General features: G+C 40.4%; 1 protein-coding gene across 6 annotated transcripts in view; it reads left to right on the forward strand.

The window, feature by feature from the left end:
• The window catches only part of LOC308056778 (transducin-like enhancer protein 4), a 97024-nt gene that overhangs the window by 65578 nt on the left and 12751 nt on the right, over positions 1-18695 (forward strand). For all 6 annotated transcript variants that reach the window (XM_080372610.1, XM_080372612.1, XM_080372611.1 and 3 more), the window contains one exon: positions 18106-18225. In XM_080372610.1, coding sequence (XP_080228736.1) covers positions 18106-18225 — 120 coding nt within the window. The remainder of the gene's footprint in view (positions 1-18105; positions 18226-18695) is intronic.

Here is an 18695-nt window from a genome sequence, read left to right on the forward strand (position 1 = left end):
CTGCAGATATTATTTGGTAATGAGCTTTGCTGGCCCGTACTGCAAAATATGAGAGAAGTTCAGTATCTGGATAATTTTAAAATAATCCCTTTGAAATCAATTACAGTAAACCTTGTGGGGTGAGAGAAACCCTTTTTCTGCATTTCCTTGAAGTATGGTGTTTTTCCAAGTGCCCTGTCAGGATGCATAATCGCCATTAGAATAGCAAAGGCACCCTGCATAAAGGCAGCCTGTCCATGGTCAGTTTGGTGCCTTTATAAAAAGCACTTTGTGCTCACCTAGGTGAGCCTACCACCACCTAGGTAGCCTAAAAGCTTTATATCACACTGGAGGTATTTGAAAGCAATGAAGTATTTAGCAGACCTTCTGTGGGACTCTTGCATGCTTCATGAAGGTTTTCTGACAACTGTGTTGCCTCCAGCCATTTTTTGCACCCTTCTTTCTTCTCCAGGGCCTGAGGAAGAGGAGACATACTTGTGTGGTTTTACCTATCTCCCCTGTTCTTTTTAGAGTACCTAGCATCAGACTGTGCAAGTTTTCCCCAGTTAGTCAGTGCAAGTTGCAACCCTTTTGATAGGACATGTTTTCTGTGCTAGAGTACCTCTCTGTAGCCCACAGACCCCGTTTTGCAAATACTGCTAATGACTGTAAGAGTCCCGCTAATACTGATAAGCAAACTTAGCGTTGAAAATAGTAATAATTCAATTTACAATAGTAAATTTAACTGAAGTTTCCCACCAAGCAGAGTAGAGCCAATATGGGTAGTAACAGCTGCGGTGATCACAAAGCGGTGGAGCTGCGGCTACTTAGTAGACAAGTGTTTCATAAAGTTTTGGACAGAAAGAGGAAGGAACCTTTATTTGATGGAAGAAGGCTCTTTATGTTGACAACACACAACTCCAGAGATTGCTAGAGTGCAATCACTGTGAAACTGCTTGTTTTACAAACAAAATATGTTACAGATTCTAATTATAAAAACAAAAACATGTGTTTTAATTTGACATACAGACAGAATTTCTCTTACTATTTTGCTAAGTCTTAAAACTGCCAGGGATTCTCTCTGGAAAAGTCGTTATTCAGCATGCACAACTGCTACTGTAGATGTCAAAAATAAAATATTTTAAAGTGTGTTTGGTACTGTGTCTGGCTCAAGAAATGCATCTGCCCGATACTGCACTGTATATGTAAACTGGTCTTCAGGAAAAACATTTGTTCGTATCCGGGGTTGGTCTTGCCAATAGTGAGATTAAACCAAAACAAGCACCACTTGTTATCTAATTTGCCCGTTTTCTTAAAGTTTATTTAAAGTTTAAAAAGAATATGTAAATGTAATGATACGGTTGTGACAAAAGCCAACAAAACTGAGGAAGCAGACATCTGGAGGTGGCTGTTTCCCACACTAAAGAGGCAATTGAAGTAAAAGATGTAATGCTTAGCACTTGGGTCTATGCAGTATGACTAGTTTGCCCTGCTCTTTAAAAGTGTAAACATTAACCCTCGTGAAACCTCTGGAGAAAAGCAGGCGAACATTCGCCTTGTGGCTGCAGTGAAAGAAAGCTTAGGTGGGTGATCAAGAAGAGATCAAATGTGGGAATAAATGAATGTTTCCTCTCTGCATCCACCTGACTAACTACTGTGCTTATTTTTATCTACATTTGACATATTCTCTGGAGAGAACTCTTTTACAACTCGCATGAAAAAAAAAAAAAGAGAGAAAAATCCTAGGCAGTACTGTTGATTATGCGGTATAAAGATCAGGCAGCTGGTAGGCTGATGCATGCCTAGCACACGTTATGTTGAAAGCAGTTTGCTCTTTATATGGCGGTGACACCAGAAGCAAGGTGTAGGAGAGCAATAATCTTCTGAACATTAGTACTTTCCAAGATCACAGGTTACCATTGTCCTGTTATGTCAGAATTTGCCTAATGTTTCCTTTTTTCCTGTCTGACATCTGGTGGTTTCTCAGAAATATTTGAAGAGCCATCATTAGTAGTTTATGGGGGAGGGGGGGAAGCCTTGAATAATTCACACAACAAATGATTAGGCAAGTACTTGTCTATCTAACTGAATTATTCTGCATGTTTGCTGAAGCAGTTAAGCAGGAGAACAGCATTTCCTTCTCGGGAGGGTTTACAGTGGTAGTATTGACCCACCTAGTTATTGGGTTTCAGCCTTTTGTTGACACTGTTGTAAATGAAAGCAGCCTGGACAGGCACTGAGCAGCTGGGCTGGATAATTGTGAAGGATTCATGCTTGTTGCTGTTACCCCCAGTGTTTGTAGTGGGTTGTTTGCTTTGACTTTTGTTGAACTGTTGACAAAAGCATTAGATACAAATGGGAACAAATAAAGTGGTGAGATGCCAGGAGGGCTTGGCAGTAATGATGGTTTTCATTCCGACTTAAATGGGGAATGTTGAGTTTATCTGGATGGGGAATGGAAGGTGTGTTCAGCATTTGTGTGTTTCCCTCTCCCCTTTCCCTTCCTTTTCTTTACTGTTAAATATGTTTTGGCAAACAAGTGAATAAAAACAGCAGAGGCGATTTCACCATTGCCTTAACTCTTTGGCACCATGTTTTGAAGCTCTTTCTGACTGTGAATGTCTTGCTGGGCAAATCCAGTTCCTGGCATGAAAGGATTAAGTATAAAAAGGCAAGGGGGGTGGGGGAAGGGGAGAGAGAAAAGAGTGGTGGTGGTGGTGGTAGGAGTAGAGTTGCGAAAAGAGAGGATTAAATAGAACAGTATATACTAAGTAGTATAGCCAGCAAAATTGAAGTCATTTACTGGAACGCTTTTAATTTGGTTTAAACAAAATACTCTTTTGTATATTTAAATGGGGAGTAGCTCAGCTGTTGTGAAGCCAGAAAATTAATGGTATTTTTAGTGAAATAGCAAAAGCATGTCAACAACATAGCTGTGGATGATAATGTTGGCATTTTATTCATGAGGAATTATCAATGCAGGTTACTGGACAACATAGTGTGACTGGAATGATTGAACACAGGGGGGAAGCAGCTGTCCTTCTGTAAGATGATTTCATTTTGCACTTAGTCTTTGAGGAAGAGAAGAAGGAGAGAGAGAGAAAGCATTTTAAAATACACGTGTAAGATGCCTATCCTTGTGGTTTCTGGCTCACAAAGACTAACCTTTGTACCTCTGCCTTACTCATGGTTTTGTCGTTGCTTCTTTTTTGCCTGTTGCCATTTTCAAGTCTGTCTTGCTAGGTGGCAGAGAATAGAGGCAGAAGAATAGAGTCGCATTAGGGTATCTTTGCTGAAAAGGCAGTTTTGGCCCTGAAGGAGCTGCGAGGTTGTTCTAGCCTTCTCTAGCTCTGAGTGTTGTGCCTGAGCATCGTTTCCTTGGGACCCTTAATGCAATTAATGTGTTGTGAAATATGGTTACCTTGACCGGTCATGGAGGAAGTTAGTGTATGATCTGGAAGGTCTTACCACCTGGCAGGACAGATGCTTCAAATTTGTTGTTCCAGCTGTAGTTTTTTGTTGCAATCAACCTCAGAGTGTTGTGCAGGTCAACTGGAAAGTGGCAAATAGAGTTCACAGGGGTGAAGACACCACTGCAATGAAAGAAGACACCATTTTGTGTTGCTGGTTGAAGGCATACAAAGGTATTCCTTGCTTGTACTGTAGTCTGTGTGTCTGGTGGTTTCTGAGGTGCCCATAGGGTTTTGGAGCACCAAAGTTGTTATACGCAGGTATTTTTTCTTGTCTGCCTTCATGCAGCTTCAAGTTGTGCTAAAATCAAACACCATGAGTAGCGAGGTAATAGTGGTGTTTATGGACCCACTTTGAGCAATCATCTGTGAGTGTTTTCTTTATTCCTCTTTGTTATGGTTGCCATATTGTTCCTAGTCTCCTCACAATAAGAAAAGAAGGGAAGCTCAAAAAGAGGTAAGAAAGCAATTGCCTTTTCCTGCTGCCATTACTAAGGTTTCTTGTAACATGCAGCATGTTTATTGTGCCAAATCACAGCCCTGTGGACGTCAGCAAGAAGCGTTTTGCCCAGATGTTAAATACTGTGGGATCAGGGCCTGAATTTGTTATTAATCCTACAGATATTAAAAGAAAGTGAAGAAATACCAAGCTATTTCCAGCAAACGTACTGGGAGTAGCGTTACTATAAATATCAGTTTGTGCATGATGAATCCCCAATTCTTTTTGTCTCCTCCTTTGGGGAATACACTGAACAATTCTGCAGGGGGCTAAAGAAATTTTCATAGCAAATTTCAACCTTGAATGAAGGAAAAGTGAGAAATCACTGAAAAGTAGGGACTTAAAGCACAGTCAAAACAAATATATTCCATAATCATGTCTGCACAGCATTTGGGAAATCCAGTTTTGGATCATCTAAATTGTGTGAGAATTCAGAAAAAATAACTCATGAATGTTCTACAACATTGCCCTTACGCTTCTTAATCAAGCTTGGATAGTGTTCTGATTTCATGTGAAATGCACTTTCCCCTGTACTTGTTCACACAGAGTTAGCTCTTTAGGCTAATCTGCTTTGCTTGCAGAGCTGTAAGAAGGGCCCCAAGCTGTACTTTACCAGGAGAAGGCACAAGTTATCAGGAATCCGAGACCTGGAAGATGGAAAGTGATTCTGGAAAGAATTTGCATTGGAGTAACAATGGTTTTGAATGGTTACAGTAGCAAGGAGAGAGAGAAGTGGCATACTACGCAGGCTGAGTTTGGATTGGATTTGCCCAAATTGAAAAATGATTATGTATCACGGGGTAATTTTTGCATAATTTTTGCATAATCTGGTATCAGATAGTACGAAAATGGAGTGCTAAACTAGCCAGATAGGAATGAGATTGAAGATGGGAAAGAACATTCGTAATATAGCACAGGAAACAGTAAAATAATGAGACAGAAGTATGACAGAGACATGATGCCCTAAATCAGTGGTGCACAACCTTCAGAACAGAAGGTCTTTACTGGCAACTTGCCATGAGCCAGTGGGCTGCACCTATTTTGCATATAATTTACATTCAATTTTAATCAGATAAGCACACACCCTGTTTGTTTTTCTTATTTATGGAGTGCTGTAAGTGCAAACACTGCATAGCACAAAGCAATAAAAGACTACTTGGTGCGTTATAGTAAAAGAAGTGATGATGGGAAGCCTGGCTCTGCATTTTTAAAACCAGAGAGGTTTATATGACATCTGGCTGTCTTTGAGAAGGCCTTGCAAATTCTGAAGTGCAAGTTTGAGTTTATTAGGCAGTAGGCAGCTGCAGGTTTGGCTTTGTTCACATTTCATATACATAAGGTTAATTTGAGAAAAATCATTTTCAAAGACAAGCTTGCAGATAGCACATTTCCTGGTTAATTCTGTTGCCCATGGGTAATTTAAAAAACACCCCCACCAGTATTTTCTTCCTGAAATGCTGTGCAGGGTATTAAGTTAGTTATGTCTCAGATGTAGTGGCTTTAGGCTCTCATGAGTTTAGCTGAATACAGTTTTACATATGATGCAGAAGTGTTTCCTTTTTTACATTTCCAATGTCAAGCTAGTACTTGTAGACATACTAGTTTCTGGAGTTTAATATAGGCACTCTGATGTAGTAGTTTGATTGCTTTAGTTGTGTTTTTGCTGATACAAGGAAGACTGATTCCCCCTGCCCCCCCCCCCCCTTTTTTTTTAATTTATCATTTCGGTCTAGCGTATTTAATGGATCCATCCCTCTGATACTGGAGTATCTCCAAATCTTCAATACATTAATCCTCACAACAACCCTGTAAGGGAAAGAAATGCTCTCTAGGCTTCTGAAATTATCCCTATTTTATAGATAATGAACCGAGGCATGAAGAGGCTTAATTGACTTCACACAATCAGATGAAAGAGCAGACTACTGAACCTAGATTTCCCAAATAGAAACAGTTTTCCATCCTTCCTGGTTTTAGGTTTTTTTTGCTCAGAGATCAGCATTACCTTGTGATCCATTTTCCCCTAGTTCTTCCTTTAAAAACACTGGATTTGAGTCCAATCCATGGCAAGCATATGCACACTGCTTTCTGGTGGCAGCTTGTGTGGGCTAGTTTCCTTTTGGGCTAATTCCAGTTTCAGTTGACTACCTAATCTCTGTATGTTTTTTCAGAAGAGAAGCTTTGGTTGAATTTTCATCCTTCCTTGGGGTTCGATTACATTGCACTTGTGTGTGGTATGAATCCTTCAGTACTGTGCAAGGTTGTAGATGTAGCAGGATTGCTGGAAGCCCACCGCACTGTTAGGAGGGTCACAGCAAGGGTAGTTACATGTGCAACATCCTCACTGGGCTAACCAGCTGTCATGCAGCGTATATACACTGTGCCACAAAGCACACCACTGAAACCCTGGGGCTGATCCTAGCCCCTCTTCGTAGCACACCACCCACCAGCAGCATGACTTCGACAGCCCAGCACCATGCCTGAGCTGTTCCCCATTGCGTTACCTCTGGCCTGTGGCCATGCTAGCAAGTTTCTGCCGATTTCCGTACGTGGAGCAAGGTTGTTCAGCTGTGGATCAGGGCTGTCAGCACAGTGCTCTGCTGCCAGCCAGCAGGGTGCCCAGCGTGGGCTGCTGCACAGCTGGAGGACTCTCCCAGGCTTCCTCCAGGGCTGCTATCTGGAGGGAGCAGCCCCAGAGGTGGGTGTGGGAATGTGATTTTTGTCAGTAGTGAAAACATCCTGCAGGGAGAGCGTGTAGGCAGGGAAGAAGGATTTCGATCTGCGGGCTGCAATTCTGGATACAATTGTGCCTGCTGTGAAAGAGCTTGTTACACTTCCTCACTGTAAGGGCTCCATCTGGTGCTCTAGGTGTTTTTAAATGGAAATTTACATTTACTGTCAGAACTAAAGTCTATGCCCAATGGGCAGTCTGATGGTCTTACTACTCAAACAAATGCCAAAAGCCTTTTCTTCACTTCCCACCCTGTTATGTGGTGGAGCAGGACTGTGAAATGGAGAGGGGCAGGCTGGACAGGTTCAGAATTTGTCCTCATCACACTAGGAAGCAGTAATGAAGACCCTTTTTAAAATTCAAGATTTTCTTTGTCTTAGGGCAGGATTTAGCTCATTACTGACAGTAAGCAAGGTGGCGTGGCGTTACAAGGAAACAGAGTTTGCTGTTGCTCAAGCAGCCCAGGTGTTGGTTAGTAAACCGTGGTGTAACTTATAGCTCAGCCTCTTAAATTCTAGCTAGAGACTTGCTAGTAGTGCTTTGTGTACTTGGTGTAAAGCCCTCACTCACTCATCAGGATACCTATATAGTGTACCCTACATAGATGTCTAATCTGAAGATGGTGTGTGCAGAGACCATCATAGTAGTCAAGCCTTGCATTAGGGAACACTTTGCTACCTATTCTCACTTCTGCCTTGAAAAGTCATGGTCTTGGCAGCTCAGGAGAAGAAATGCACTGACAAACTGCTGCAATTTGGGATTTAATAACCCTTCCCTACTGAGAAACCCATTTTACAAGTTATCCTGTTCATCCTTCCCAGCTCTTTTTTTGCCTTCTCACCATCTAGCTGCTTCAGTCTCATCTGGATCAGTCTTTACAACTAAAATAATTCCTGACTGTGCATAAAATAAAGCTGCTTGGTTAGGTGCCCATTAAAATATGGGCGTTGGTTTTTAACGTACTCCAAAGCAAGTCCAAAAAAGTTCGTCTTCACTGTTGCGCTACCTGAGTGAATGGTGGCTGGAGGAAATTTTCCATATTGAGGAAGCCTGGGCAGACTTTCCCTCAACCCTATAATTCCTGGTTTTATACTGCTGCTTGGGCCTTTGATCTCCACGCTTTTAATTGGCTCACAGGGAGGTTATTTACAGTCAACAAGAAAAGTAACTTGAACTTGTCATTTTAATAAACTTGTTACTTGGCAGCTTCTCTAGAGGCATCCCAAATGGAAACAAACTCATTTTGTTTTATAAATAAATTTAAAAAATGGTTTCCTAGACAACCTTGATGAAATGTCAACTTCTCAGCTCTAAACCTACACCATAGGTATTGTTATCTCCGTCCCTGCTGGGTAATTTGTACACTGCAATAGTTTGTTTGAAAACATGTTTGTTGTTCTCTAAAATGTACTTAATGCTAGATTAGAGAACGTAAGACCTTTTATTTTTTTTTCTCCTATTTCTACCAGCTCATTTCTAAACCATTTAAAATAAAGAGCTTGAGCATGTATGGTATTTAAAAAACCTTTCACATGATGTTTTTAAAACAGATCAATTTCAGCATTAAAGTGTTAGGAATTCAGCCAAGAAAAATTCAACTCAGGATTGCATAGCTATAACGATAATGTATTATACCCTTCTTCCTTGAAAATGATTATAACAGTAGAGTTGAACATAGTGAATTACATAATTTAGGAGCGTTTGCCAGAATGCTGTTTTAGGGGGATTACTGTAGTCTGTCCTTAACAAAAGCAAAGGGAAAGATGGATTGTATTATGAAATACTTAAATGAGAGAGAACAGTCTTCACAAATTATCTAAGATAACTTATTTGAACAGAACAGAAGGTCATGTGTGTGCATGCCAGTTATCACACTTAACTACTTTGCAGAGTGTGGGGGAGTACAAGAGGGAGATTTTTGCTTTTCCTGTCCTCTAGCCTGAATTAAAAATGTATTGGTTGCTCATTGCTGACATCAAAACATTTCCAACTAGCCTGAAGTTAGTATTTGATTGTGCTTTTATGTTTAAAAAATTAACAGCATGACCTGTCTAATATAAATAATGAAAGGCCCAAAAACGTAAAAGCTACTGCTGCTTCTCTTGGCAAAGCTTGAGGATGTTCAGGAGTTGTAATGCATCTAAAAATCTGGCAGAAAGGACTGTGTGTTTTATTTTTCAGTCTTCAAAGTAGGTGTTGTACATACAACATGCTATTATATACTGATGTAACTGCTTTAAGGCTGACTGCAGGATCTGTGTTCCTACCACTCCTCCATCCGTTCCACTTACCAGGGTCCTTGATTTGAAGAAGCAGACTGGCGACAATTATTTTTGCAGCAGGCTGAGGTCCAGATTCAGGGTAGTGTGCAGTAGGCATCTAAAGTTCAGCACATATGTACATTCCTCTGATATCTTTATCTGCCTTGTGACTTCCCTGAGATCAAAGTGTGTGCCTCAAATCTGGCATCTGCTCAAGTGCTTTTCTGAATAGGAAATGGGATAATTTCCTGAACAAGGGTCTTGGGAACACAAGTGAGTGAGTGTAGATGAAGTGAGGCAGATGTAATGGGCTTGGATGCTATTTGGGCAGAGAGGCGAACAGTAGTGCTCAAAGGTTTCTTTCTGAAAGGTATTTTTATAGGTAGTTGAGAGAATGTTTTGCTTCAGAATCAGCATGAACTGGAATTTGCAAATATTTAATAGCACCTGGCCATGTTTTACCCACCTGCCCAATTTAGAGATGGGTTGGATAATGAATTCTGTTTTCACTGGGAGCTTAGCTGTGGCTCTGGCTTCCTTAATCAGGTATAGTACTAGAAAAGCATAAAATATATCAAGTCTTCAGAAGCCCCACAAAATCTGGCAGGGGAAGAGATGAGTGAATTGCCAGTCTCTTAGTTAATACCTGAGAAAAACATGTGAACATGTTTCTGCTGATTGAAGCAATCAGGATGTGGAGTGAATGTTTCTATTGAATTTTAGGGTGCTTTTTGTAATCACGGTAGCCTCTTGAAGACCACCTCTTTCCCATCGCTTTTCTACTGATCAAGTCAGGAACAAATTAGATTAAAAATGAGGGTAGGGAACAAGTCAGAAAGTGTGGAAAGAGATCATCAGCTCCATCTGTGAAGTATTCAGTTAAAACAATAATTTGCTTTGTTTGCATATCGTCTCCTAGGTCATCTTTGCAGCAAAACAACTATAAAATCCTTTAGAGACAAACAGGCAGAAGCAAAGAAAATGAAAGTGGTTTTCCCTGAAGGGTTAATACACATGGATAGACTGGAAGGGAACAGAAATGTGAAAACTCAAAACTGATGACTTTGCCATGAATATAGCCAATGGTAGATGTAACCAAAACTAAAAATGTGGGGCACTGGGACACAGTACGTGACTGAAAGCAGCTAAATGGGGAGTCTTGTGGGACTGCCTTCAGACGTGATCTCTGTGGTTTTAAAGCAAGAAAAAAGGCTAATTAGTGGTAGGTTATATCCTTCTGGTCCAAATGAAGAATTAGATGGGAACATAAATCCCAGGAGAAAGTTGTTAGGACCTGTCACATGTAAACTGAAGCCATTTAGCTATCCCTGGAGAAGGTAATGCTCTAAAGCCTGATCATCACTACTTTAACATGGAAAATCTGGGGGGTGTAGGCGTGTGTGTTTTTTACCTCCTAACCTCTGTTGCCGGTACTGATGAGATTTTTATAACCCCTGTGGCTTGAGCCGCTGCAGGAAAGTGTTGTGTTCAGCTTGGCTCAGTGCCGTACAGTCCATTTTAATCGCTGTGCAAAGTGAAAGGATAACAGTTTTACTGTGGTGCTCAGTCTGAAAAGAGGACTCTAAGCAAAACCCAGTTAATTCTTCAAAGGGTTTTTGTGATTCTTGCAGATACTTTTTAACAAAGTGTAAAGCACGCTGACACAGGCCTTTAATGGCTGTCATAAAACATTCTGTCTTTAGTGTCTTCTTACTATTCTAAAAATGAACTGAATTAACTTGTATGTTCTGTTTAAATTCAGTCACTATGAAAAATGTAATTAGTGTTAATATTCTGGAGATATGTTGGATGTTGGGAATTTTCTGTGTGCATCTGTCATAGGCTTTTGAACGCTCATGAAACGCTGGTGCTTTTCCTTGTGTCGTGGCACGCTGTTGAATCAAAGCCTGTAATGCAGGCTGGTGGTTATCCTGCTCTCTCTTTTTCATGGTGGGGAGCCCACAATTAAATTGCTGCATTGAATGCTGTGGCTTGTTGAGTTTTTTTTCTTATCCTGTGATTGCATGCTCTCCCTTGCTCTTTCTCGCTGGTTAACTCCCAGTATTCTCTCCTCTGTTTCTGTTTCTCTTTTGCTAGAGCTGCTCAAACTGTTTCAGGTCTCTGCTGAAGGAAATAGCATGAAAGATCAGTAATTGGAACCCCAAATAAATATTTGAAGAGAGAGCTGTAGTGCTGTATTTCCTTGGCACTGCTCTGTTCATCAGATTTCCGAAGACGATTATATTTACCCTCAGTTCTTCTGAATCTCCATAACTTCCTGGCCTTTGACCCCTCTGTTTCAGTGTGTCAGATTTTGGTTAAGGTAACATTTAGAAGTTTGTATGCCGTGATGACCAACATGCAGCTTTGTCTCAGATTTTGGCATTTATTTTTTGAATTGCCAGCAGCAGGCTTGCTCTGTTTGGTACTGTTTCCAGCTTGAGCCCTTGTTATCCTGGAGCCCTTCTCTTTTCTGGGATCATTAGGGACAGAATTCCTTTGCAGCCTGCATATGCCCTGGGGCTCACCCTCAGTATTGCCTATACCAGTTGCAATTTGTGCCTTAACACCTTGCAAATCTTTTCACTCCCTCTAAATTACGTGCTCCACTGTGTACTGAAGAATGTGGCCTTAGTTTGGGGTCTGTTCAAAGGGGAGGAGGCTGAAGGCAAGGGTGCTGAATGGAGAATGGATCTGGTGATTTGCTCTGTGGATTAAAGGGGAGGATGTTTGACAATGCCTGGGTTGTGTTACCATCAATTAAATTCAATATTTACGAGTTGGCAGATGTGGAGAGCAGACTTGATGGTAAATGTAATCTGTGAACTTTGAAGCTTCTGTAAACGTATCAGAAGTGTTTAACTCCTTTTCCTGCCCATCTGTTTCTTTTTCTTTTGTTCCCTGCTGAAACCAGGTCCTTTATTCAAACTGTCTTGCTTACCAAAGGGTGCTTGTTATTCTTGCCACACTCCTTGATTTCACTACCTTCATGTGCCTGTGCTAAGATATACTTTAACCTAAACCTGCCTTTCCTTTTTGCCTCACAGCTGTGTTCCTCTACTGCTTCATTGCTTGTACTTAAGCTGCATTGGTTCTTCTCTCCATCATTTAACCCTCACAGTGTCAGCAGTGATTAGGCCTTATGTGTGTTATGTTCTTCTGCCAGTGATTACTGGAGAAACTGTATTTTAAAAGATTTATTGAAAAAAATCCATCTGTGAAAGGCTAGCCAGCAGCCCTCACCATTGCTTTAAACACCTTTTCTTGCCACCACCATGCACCTGTACACCAGGAGGGGCCTGAGAAACAACAGCACATGCTGATAGGATTACACGTCAAAATTGCTAGGTATCTCCAGCTTCTGCTGTGTGGCTCACTTAGCTTTTCCAGCAAATTGGTAAGTGTATGTTGAAATACTTGACTGGAATTAATGTATGCAACCATAGTGGTTTATTGTTCATTTTATCATCTGTTTCATAACATATAGACATTGATGCTTTTAATTAGCTTAGATTAAATATCACAATGGTATCACCAGAGCAAGCAGATCACCAGTGTAAACAGTTACACAGATATAGTTAAAGAAATTACACACACACAAAGATATCTATATACAAACATACATATCTATACTTCTGTGCATATAAACTTTTGAGAACACTTGTGTTTTGAAGACTTAACTGCTGAGCCTACACATTCTCTTTATTCTGGACTTATTTATGGCTGTCTCATATTGCTTTTGCAAAAGCACTGCACATCTAGACTTTGATGTTTTTTATAACATGCTTATCAACTAATTAACTTCATTAATTTTGCAATTTGTGAAGTTAATTAGTAAAAATGCTATATAAAACTTGAAAGTTATTTTAATCTTAAGTTTGTATTAAAAATTATTATCATGCTTTTGATTACTAAACTCAATCCAGTTAGCTCAGACAGGGTTACGTGATATTAAAACCAGCTTTGTTCTGCATCTTTCCTAGCTAGTTAGTAGCATTTTTCACTAACAATTACTGTGACTTTGTCTGGTATCTGAAAATGCAGCTACAGGGAAAAGGCAAGGAATAAGAAAAAAAAAAAGTAAAAAAGAAAAATATGGTGTGGCGCAGTAGAAGTTGCGTTTCAGTTTGGGTTGCTAGAGAAACAAGTTGGAAAAAGGGGAGGTGAAAATATTAAAAAAGTTTGCCTTGACATGGTAATACAGGTGAGAACAGTACTTGGCTACCAGCCTCCTCTCCCTTGGTGAACCATTTTGGAGGAGATGCGCTACAGGCTGTACTGCCTGTCAGCCTGATCACAACCCACTGCATATACCTAAAGGGTATGATAAGGAAAACCTGCTTGCCTAAGTAAGGGCAGCAGAGAGGGGATGTTGGGAAATTGCAGCAAAGAGCACAAAATCTGTGAGGCTGGAGTGGATACTAGGTTCTAGTAATAGCAATAATAGTAATGTAGTAATAGTAATAATAATAGCAAAAAGGTGTAGTAGCAGCATAGGTGTGGGTACCTCAGGAGCACAACCACTATGCAGACACTCCATATGGTGTCTACAGAGCAGTCCACAGCGTTTACACCTTCCCCCTCAATTTAATAAAAGTAATGTACATGTGCCTACAGGTGAATGTAAATGAATACATTTTTGTGGTCAGATGGGTGTTGCCTTAGAGCTATGCAGAGGGTTTGCTCTTGGTTACATGTAGTTTTTCTCCCTGTGTGCATAGTCTTTGTGGGCTGCACTGGACTGCCCCTTCTTCTCGTCCCGGTGTTTCTTACACTGTGTCCTGTCACCCCTCTGGTGGGACCTCTCCCACTTCGTACTGCTCATTACTCACCAGAATTTGTTTTCAAGTGTACAGTTTTGTCTTAGAGAGCTCAGTGCTGCAGGCCTAAGCCTGGAGCAGTGCCTAAGTCCAAGCTCTGGCAGTGGTACATCCATCTACAACGCTGGCACCAGCCAACCAAGCAGCATTACTGCCTGGTCGTTTCCCTGCAATGCATATTGTATCCATTTTTATAGTTTCTTTTATACTTTCAACAGACTTTATAACAGCAATAATGTCATTCAGACAATTACGCCGTAATTGACCTTAGCGTTGAGGATCCTTGGCTTTTACTGCAGTTTGCTTAATACTTCAGGATGGTCAATTATCTCTTAATTCCCACTTTGTTGGGAATTATTGTTTTAATTATTACACTCCAAATACATAATTTTGGAGGAGTAGTAAGGGTACGCTGGGGAATGGTCATATTCGTGAGTGCTTTAAAGAGTTACCAGCTATATCATGTGGGAGGGCTTTTCATGCTGTCATCTGTAGTCATTACTTTTAACACTGATTTCATTTAATTACCACTTAGTCTGCTCAGGCCAGGTCTTCATCTGCAGAAGCCAGCGTATGAGGAGTTGGGGCCGGCAGGATTTGAGAGCAGTTGGATGGCTGTGCAATCTGACCATATTGATTTTTCTGCCCTGTTACAGTGGGAGTCATCTATGTTAATGCAAGTAACTTCCAGTGGAAGTCGGGGTTAAAACGGTGACAGTTTTTTTTCTTTTCCTAGCAATCTGAAGTATTAATTATCCCAAACAGGCAGTAAGCACACTGGAGTTTGCCCTATTACTGGTGAGAATTTTGGTAATTTTAAGGCTGCATAAAAGACTTGTATGGGCCTCTATGTTCATTTAATTTGTGCCTGTGTGGCGCTAGTACTCCACCAGGAGCAGCACCCTGCCAGTGTTGGAGAGAAAACAGAGTGGTACTTGTGGTGGGAGATCTTTTCAGTTAGCACTGTGCTTGGCACTGCCCCAGATATATACTGAACTGTGTAACATGCCATGCTTTACAGCCTGGTGCAAAAGATACTGCGAGTCCTGCACTAGAAACACACTGTCCCATGTCTTAAGCAAACCACACGAGCAAGGCAGCATTCTCAGCCCTTCTATAAATGTGTATTTCAGTTGGGTTTTGTCAGCATTTTGTCATTTATTTAATGTGAATAAAAATGTTCTACCCAAGCATTATACTAAAAAGTGGTACGTTTTGCTAAAACAGAAACCTACTTTCACCAAAGAGTATTTTTTCCTATGTGTGATCTAATCATTATATATGAGCAAACTCAGTGTTGGTTAGTAGGAAAATGCTACTCTCTAGTAGATTAATGCATTTTATTGAAGAAAACAGCAGCATGGAAAGACTTTATTTCTCTATAAATTTTAATAGTTACTAAAATCAGGACTTTGGCCCATTAAGTTACAGCCTGCCAAGTCATAATGCTGAATCACTTAATTTCTCTAAGTAGCTATCCTGTTCCAGCTTCTTAAAGGCAGCTGTTGGGAAAGCACCGATGTTTTAATCAAGGAACAGGGTGGAGTCTGACAGCTAAACAGTCTGCTTTGATGGAGGTTTTCTTGCACTGTCTGCAAATGTAAGGACCTCTCTTGGAGTATGTAGACTTGCACGCTCAAGGACCGTGGTGTGGGTGGGTACAGGATTATATTCCAGAATCTGATGTCAGTGGAAACCATGAGGACATTGTTACATCCCGGTATTTCTCACTGGAGATAGATCCTTACAAATGTTTATAGGTTGAATAGCTATTGCCAACAATAGTGGGAACTCAGTATGGCTAATAATGTTGTCCCTTGCACACTGAAAATAGTACATTAGGTCCATAGGAAGATGTAGACCATAGCTCATTGGCTATGGCCAAGCAAGATCTTTTCATATTGGTATCAGGTCTGATCCATCTTTGAAGCAATAAAACCATTAAGCAGTGTGCACCCAGTGCCCAATGTGGTGCTCATCCTTTATGTGCTAGTGATAATTAGCTATTTTATCATTCTAGTAGGGAGCTTTAATTTGTTACTTTATTAAGCAGTGAAATCGAAGATTAAAATGGTATCTGTAGCACATAGCTAACTAGATAGTGAAAAATGAAACTATATTGTTTCAAATTTATGAAAATAAACATTTCTATTTAAATAAGTGCAGTAGTTTAGTTCTTTAGACACCACTAATTTGTAGTTTACTGGTGATTATTTTTCTTCATTTTAAAGTACATTGCTGTCTGTAGGGTGTTGAGAAATAATGAATTAAATTCACATTACAAGCTACTGCCTCTCAAACTGTAAAGGAATATGAATGAAATAGGAGCATACTATTAAAATCTTTCACAAAAGACTATGCTATATTGTTGCAGTAAACAAATACATCTTCCCAGCCATCAGTTCATCTAATATTACATTTCTCCTTGGCCTTTATTTTAAGGGCTTCTGTGCCTACTGCCGCTACTGTCTCCAAATGTCTTAACATGTGCTGTCTCTTCAGAACAAAAAATAACATTGTTAGTTTGTGTCATTTACTATAATAATTGATTAACGATGTACTTAAAATATAAATCAGTAAATGTATTTTAAGATGTATTTGCTCAGGATGAGAAATCCTTGTCTACCTATTTTATACTGTCAGGGAAAGAGCGAGAGAGAGAGAGAGCGAGAGAGAGAGTGGAAGGCGGGCAGGCTGGCAAATGGGAAAGGCACAGGCTGTGTTCGGCACTAGCTTTGTTCTAAAATGTTTATTTGCAATCAGTGTACTTAGAGGGTAATTAACAGTTACTAATCAAAAAGATGGAAGATTTTTGCAGATTCTACCACTCATTAATCTGAGCTGCTGTTGACAAGAATTGGGAATTTTAGAGAAGCAGAGAGAAAGACCTGAGTGTCCCAGCAGGCAGAAATGTTCTTTCACATAACTTGAGCAACAACCATAGCTTAATTTCTGTGGTTAAGTGTTCTTAATCCTTACCAGAAGTTTGTGGTATAATAAGGAAAAGAAGAAATTCAGTAATAGGAGTGGAACAGAATTTGCACAATGTAAATGCTGGTTTCTTGGTTTGTGTGTGTTCCTGGTAGTAGCTGTAAAATAATCCCAGGGAGGTGTGCACTGAAAACCCCAAAACCTGGGGTGTGCACTGAAAACCCCAGTTCTGCTGTGTTGCGTGGTTTTATGTGGAACAACAGCTGTCCATAGTGCATGGAGCAAGAACTGCAAAACCAGTGTTGCTGGATGAATGGGAGGATCCAAAATCTGGCAGTAGGGCTTTCTTTGGTTGTTCCTCCCACCACCTTATATAAGGAGGACAGAGAAATGGAGACAGTTAGCAGGGTTGCAACTGAGAATTACTTTCATCTCCATTCCTGTCAGCTCCAATTCTGCAAAATGCCTGAACACATCCTTAATTATGTACGTTCAACTATTGACTTCAGTGTGAGATAAAGTTTACTGCATACTTAAATGCTTTTCTGAACTAGGGCCAAAAGCTGCTGCTGCTAAAATCAATCCCAGAGGGAACTTTGCACCTTCCGTTACTTCCTTTTTTGTATACCAAGATACAGGCTCCACCAAGGCTTTGGAAATATGGTAGGAGTTTATAGATGTCACCTGCCTTGTTTAAAGGAGTAGGGCAGAATTGCTGGATGACAGTGCATAAAGTACATACTATTTTATTTTCTTTCCTGCCCGGTACATGTGCTTTTTAATGATCTTACTATGGGCTGTCGAATGGCAAGAGACTCACTGAGCCACTGTGTTATGTTTCCATCTACTGTAGGTAGTAGCCTGTTACTGTAAAAGGTCCCAAAATAAAATGAGTTCAGGTGGTTTTCCTGTTCTTTCCTGCTTCAGGACAGTTTAGAAGCTTACTTCTCTCTTTGCTAGAAATCTTCATTCAAATGTTTGCTGTAGTGTGACTTACCTTGAGCCACTCCGTTCTTCTTGATTTATACGGCAAATGCACACACATATGCACCCACCATCCCTCTTCTGGGATTATTGGTTTAACCCTGAATATTTGTAGAGGAAACAAGCCGAAACCAGGCAAATGTACGGTTTTCATAAAATGGTCCAAAGTAGCTCTGCATTCATCTTGTTGACATTGAAGATAGCAACTACGATCTATCAGTTGATCACTGCTTTTTGTCTCTTGCAACACATTGTGCACTTCTAATACAAGATACTTTGCTGGGTAGCTATCACTGATTAAAACCCAAAGTGCTATCTGTGAGAACAGCTCCAAATCATTATCAGGTTAAGTTGTACTGAGGGATAGTTACAAATGGACCACTGTTTTGAATGAGTGACTTGATGATGTTTTCTTTGTCTCTTCTGGCTGCAGAGCTCTTCTGTATCTCCCTCAGCCAGTTTCAGAACAGCAGAAAAGCACAGAAATTCCACAGATTATTCTTCAGATAGTAAAAAACAGAAGACGGAAGAGAAGGAAATAGCAACTCGTTATGTGAGTAAATTGTCTGCACTGTGCGTTGCCAAACTTAAGTGTTCCTCTGTAATTTCACCTGATTCCTGCCACATAACTAATTTTAAAATTGAGGGGCAAATGTTGAGCAGGTTCTTATTGCCTGCCTCTAACATATATGCTGGGTGGAAATTTTTTGGTGCCAATGTTTTATAGTGTTTTTAACAATATAAATACAGAGCACCTGGAAGGCATGTGACAAGAGGACTGAGCATTAGTTAGGCTGAGACGTGGTAGATCTGGACTCTAGCTTGGCTCCACTCCTCGGTGCAGTGCAACTTCGGATGAGCATTTTCGTCCTGCTCACCACTGTGAAAACTGGGAAGAATGCTATAGGTGTGGCAACTTGTTAAAGCAGAAGCTCTATGGGTGACCTAAATACTACAATTGTATTACCACATAAAGCTTGGTAAAAGTAAACACTATGTTGCATAGTTGTGAGCAGCCTTGCA

The sequence above is a fragment of the Falco punctatus genome (genome assembly GCF_963210335.1).
Source record: "Falco punctatus genome assembly, chromosome: Z".
NCBI lineage: Eukaryota > Metazoa > Chordata > Aves > Falconiformes > Falconidae > Falco > Falco punctatus.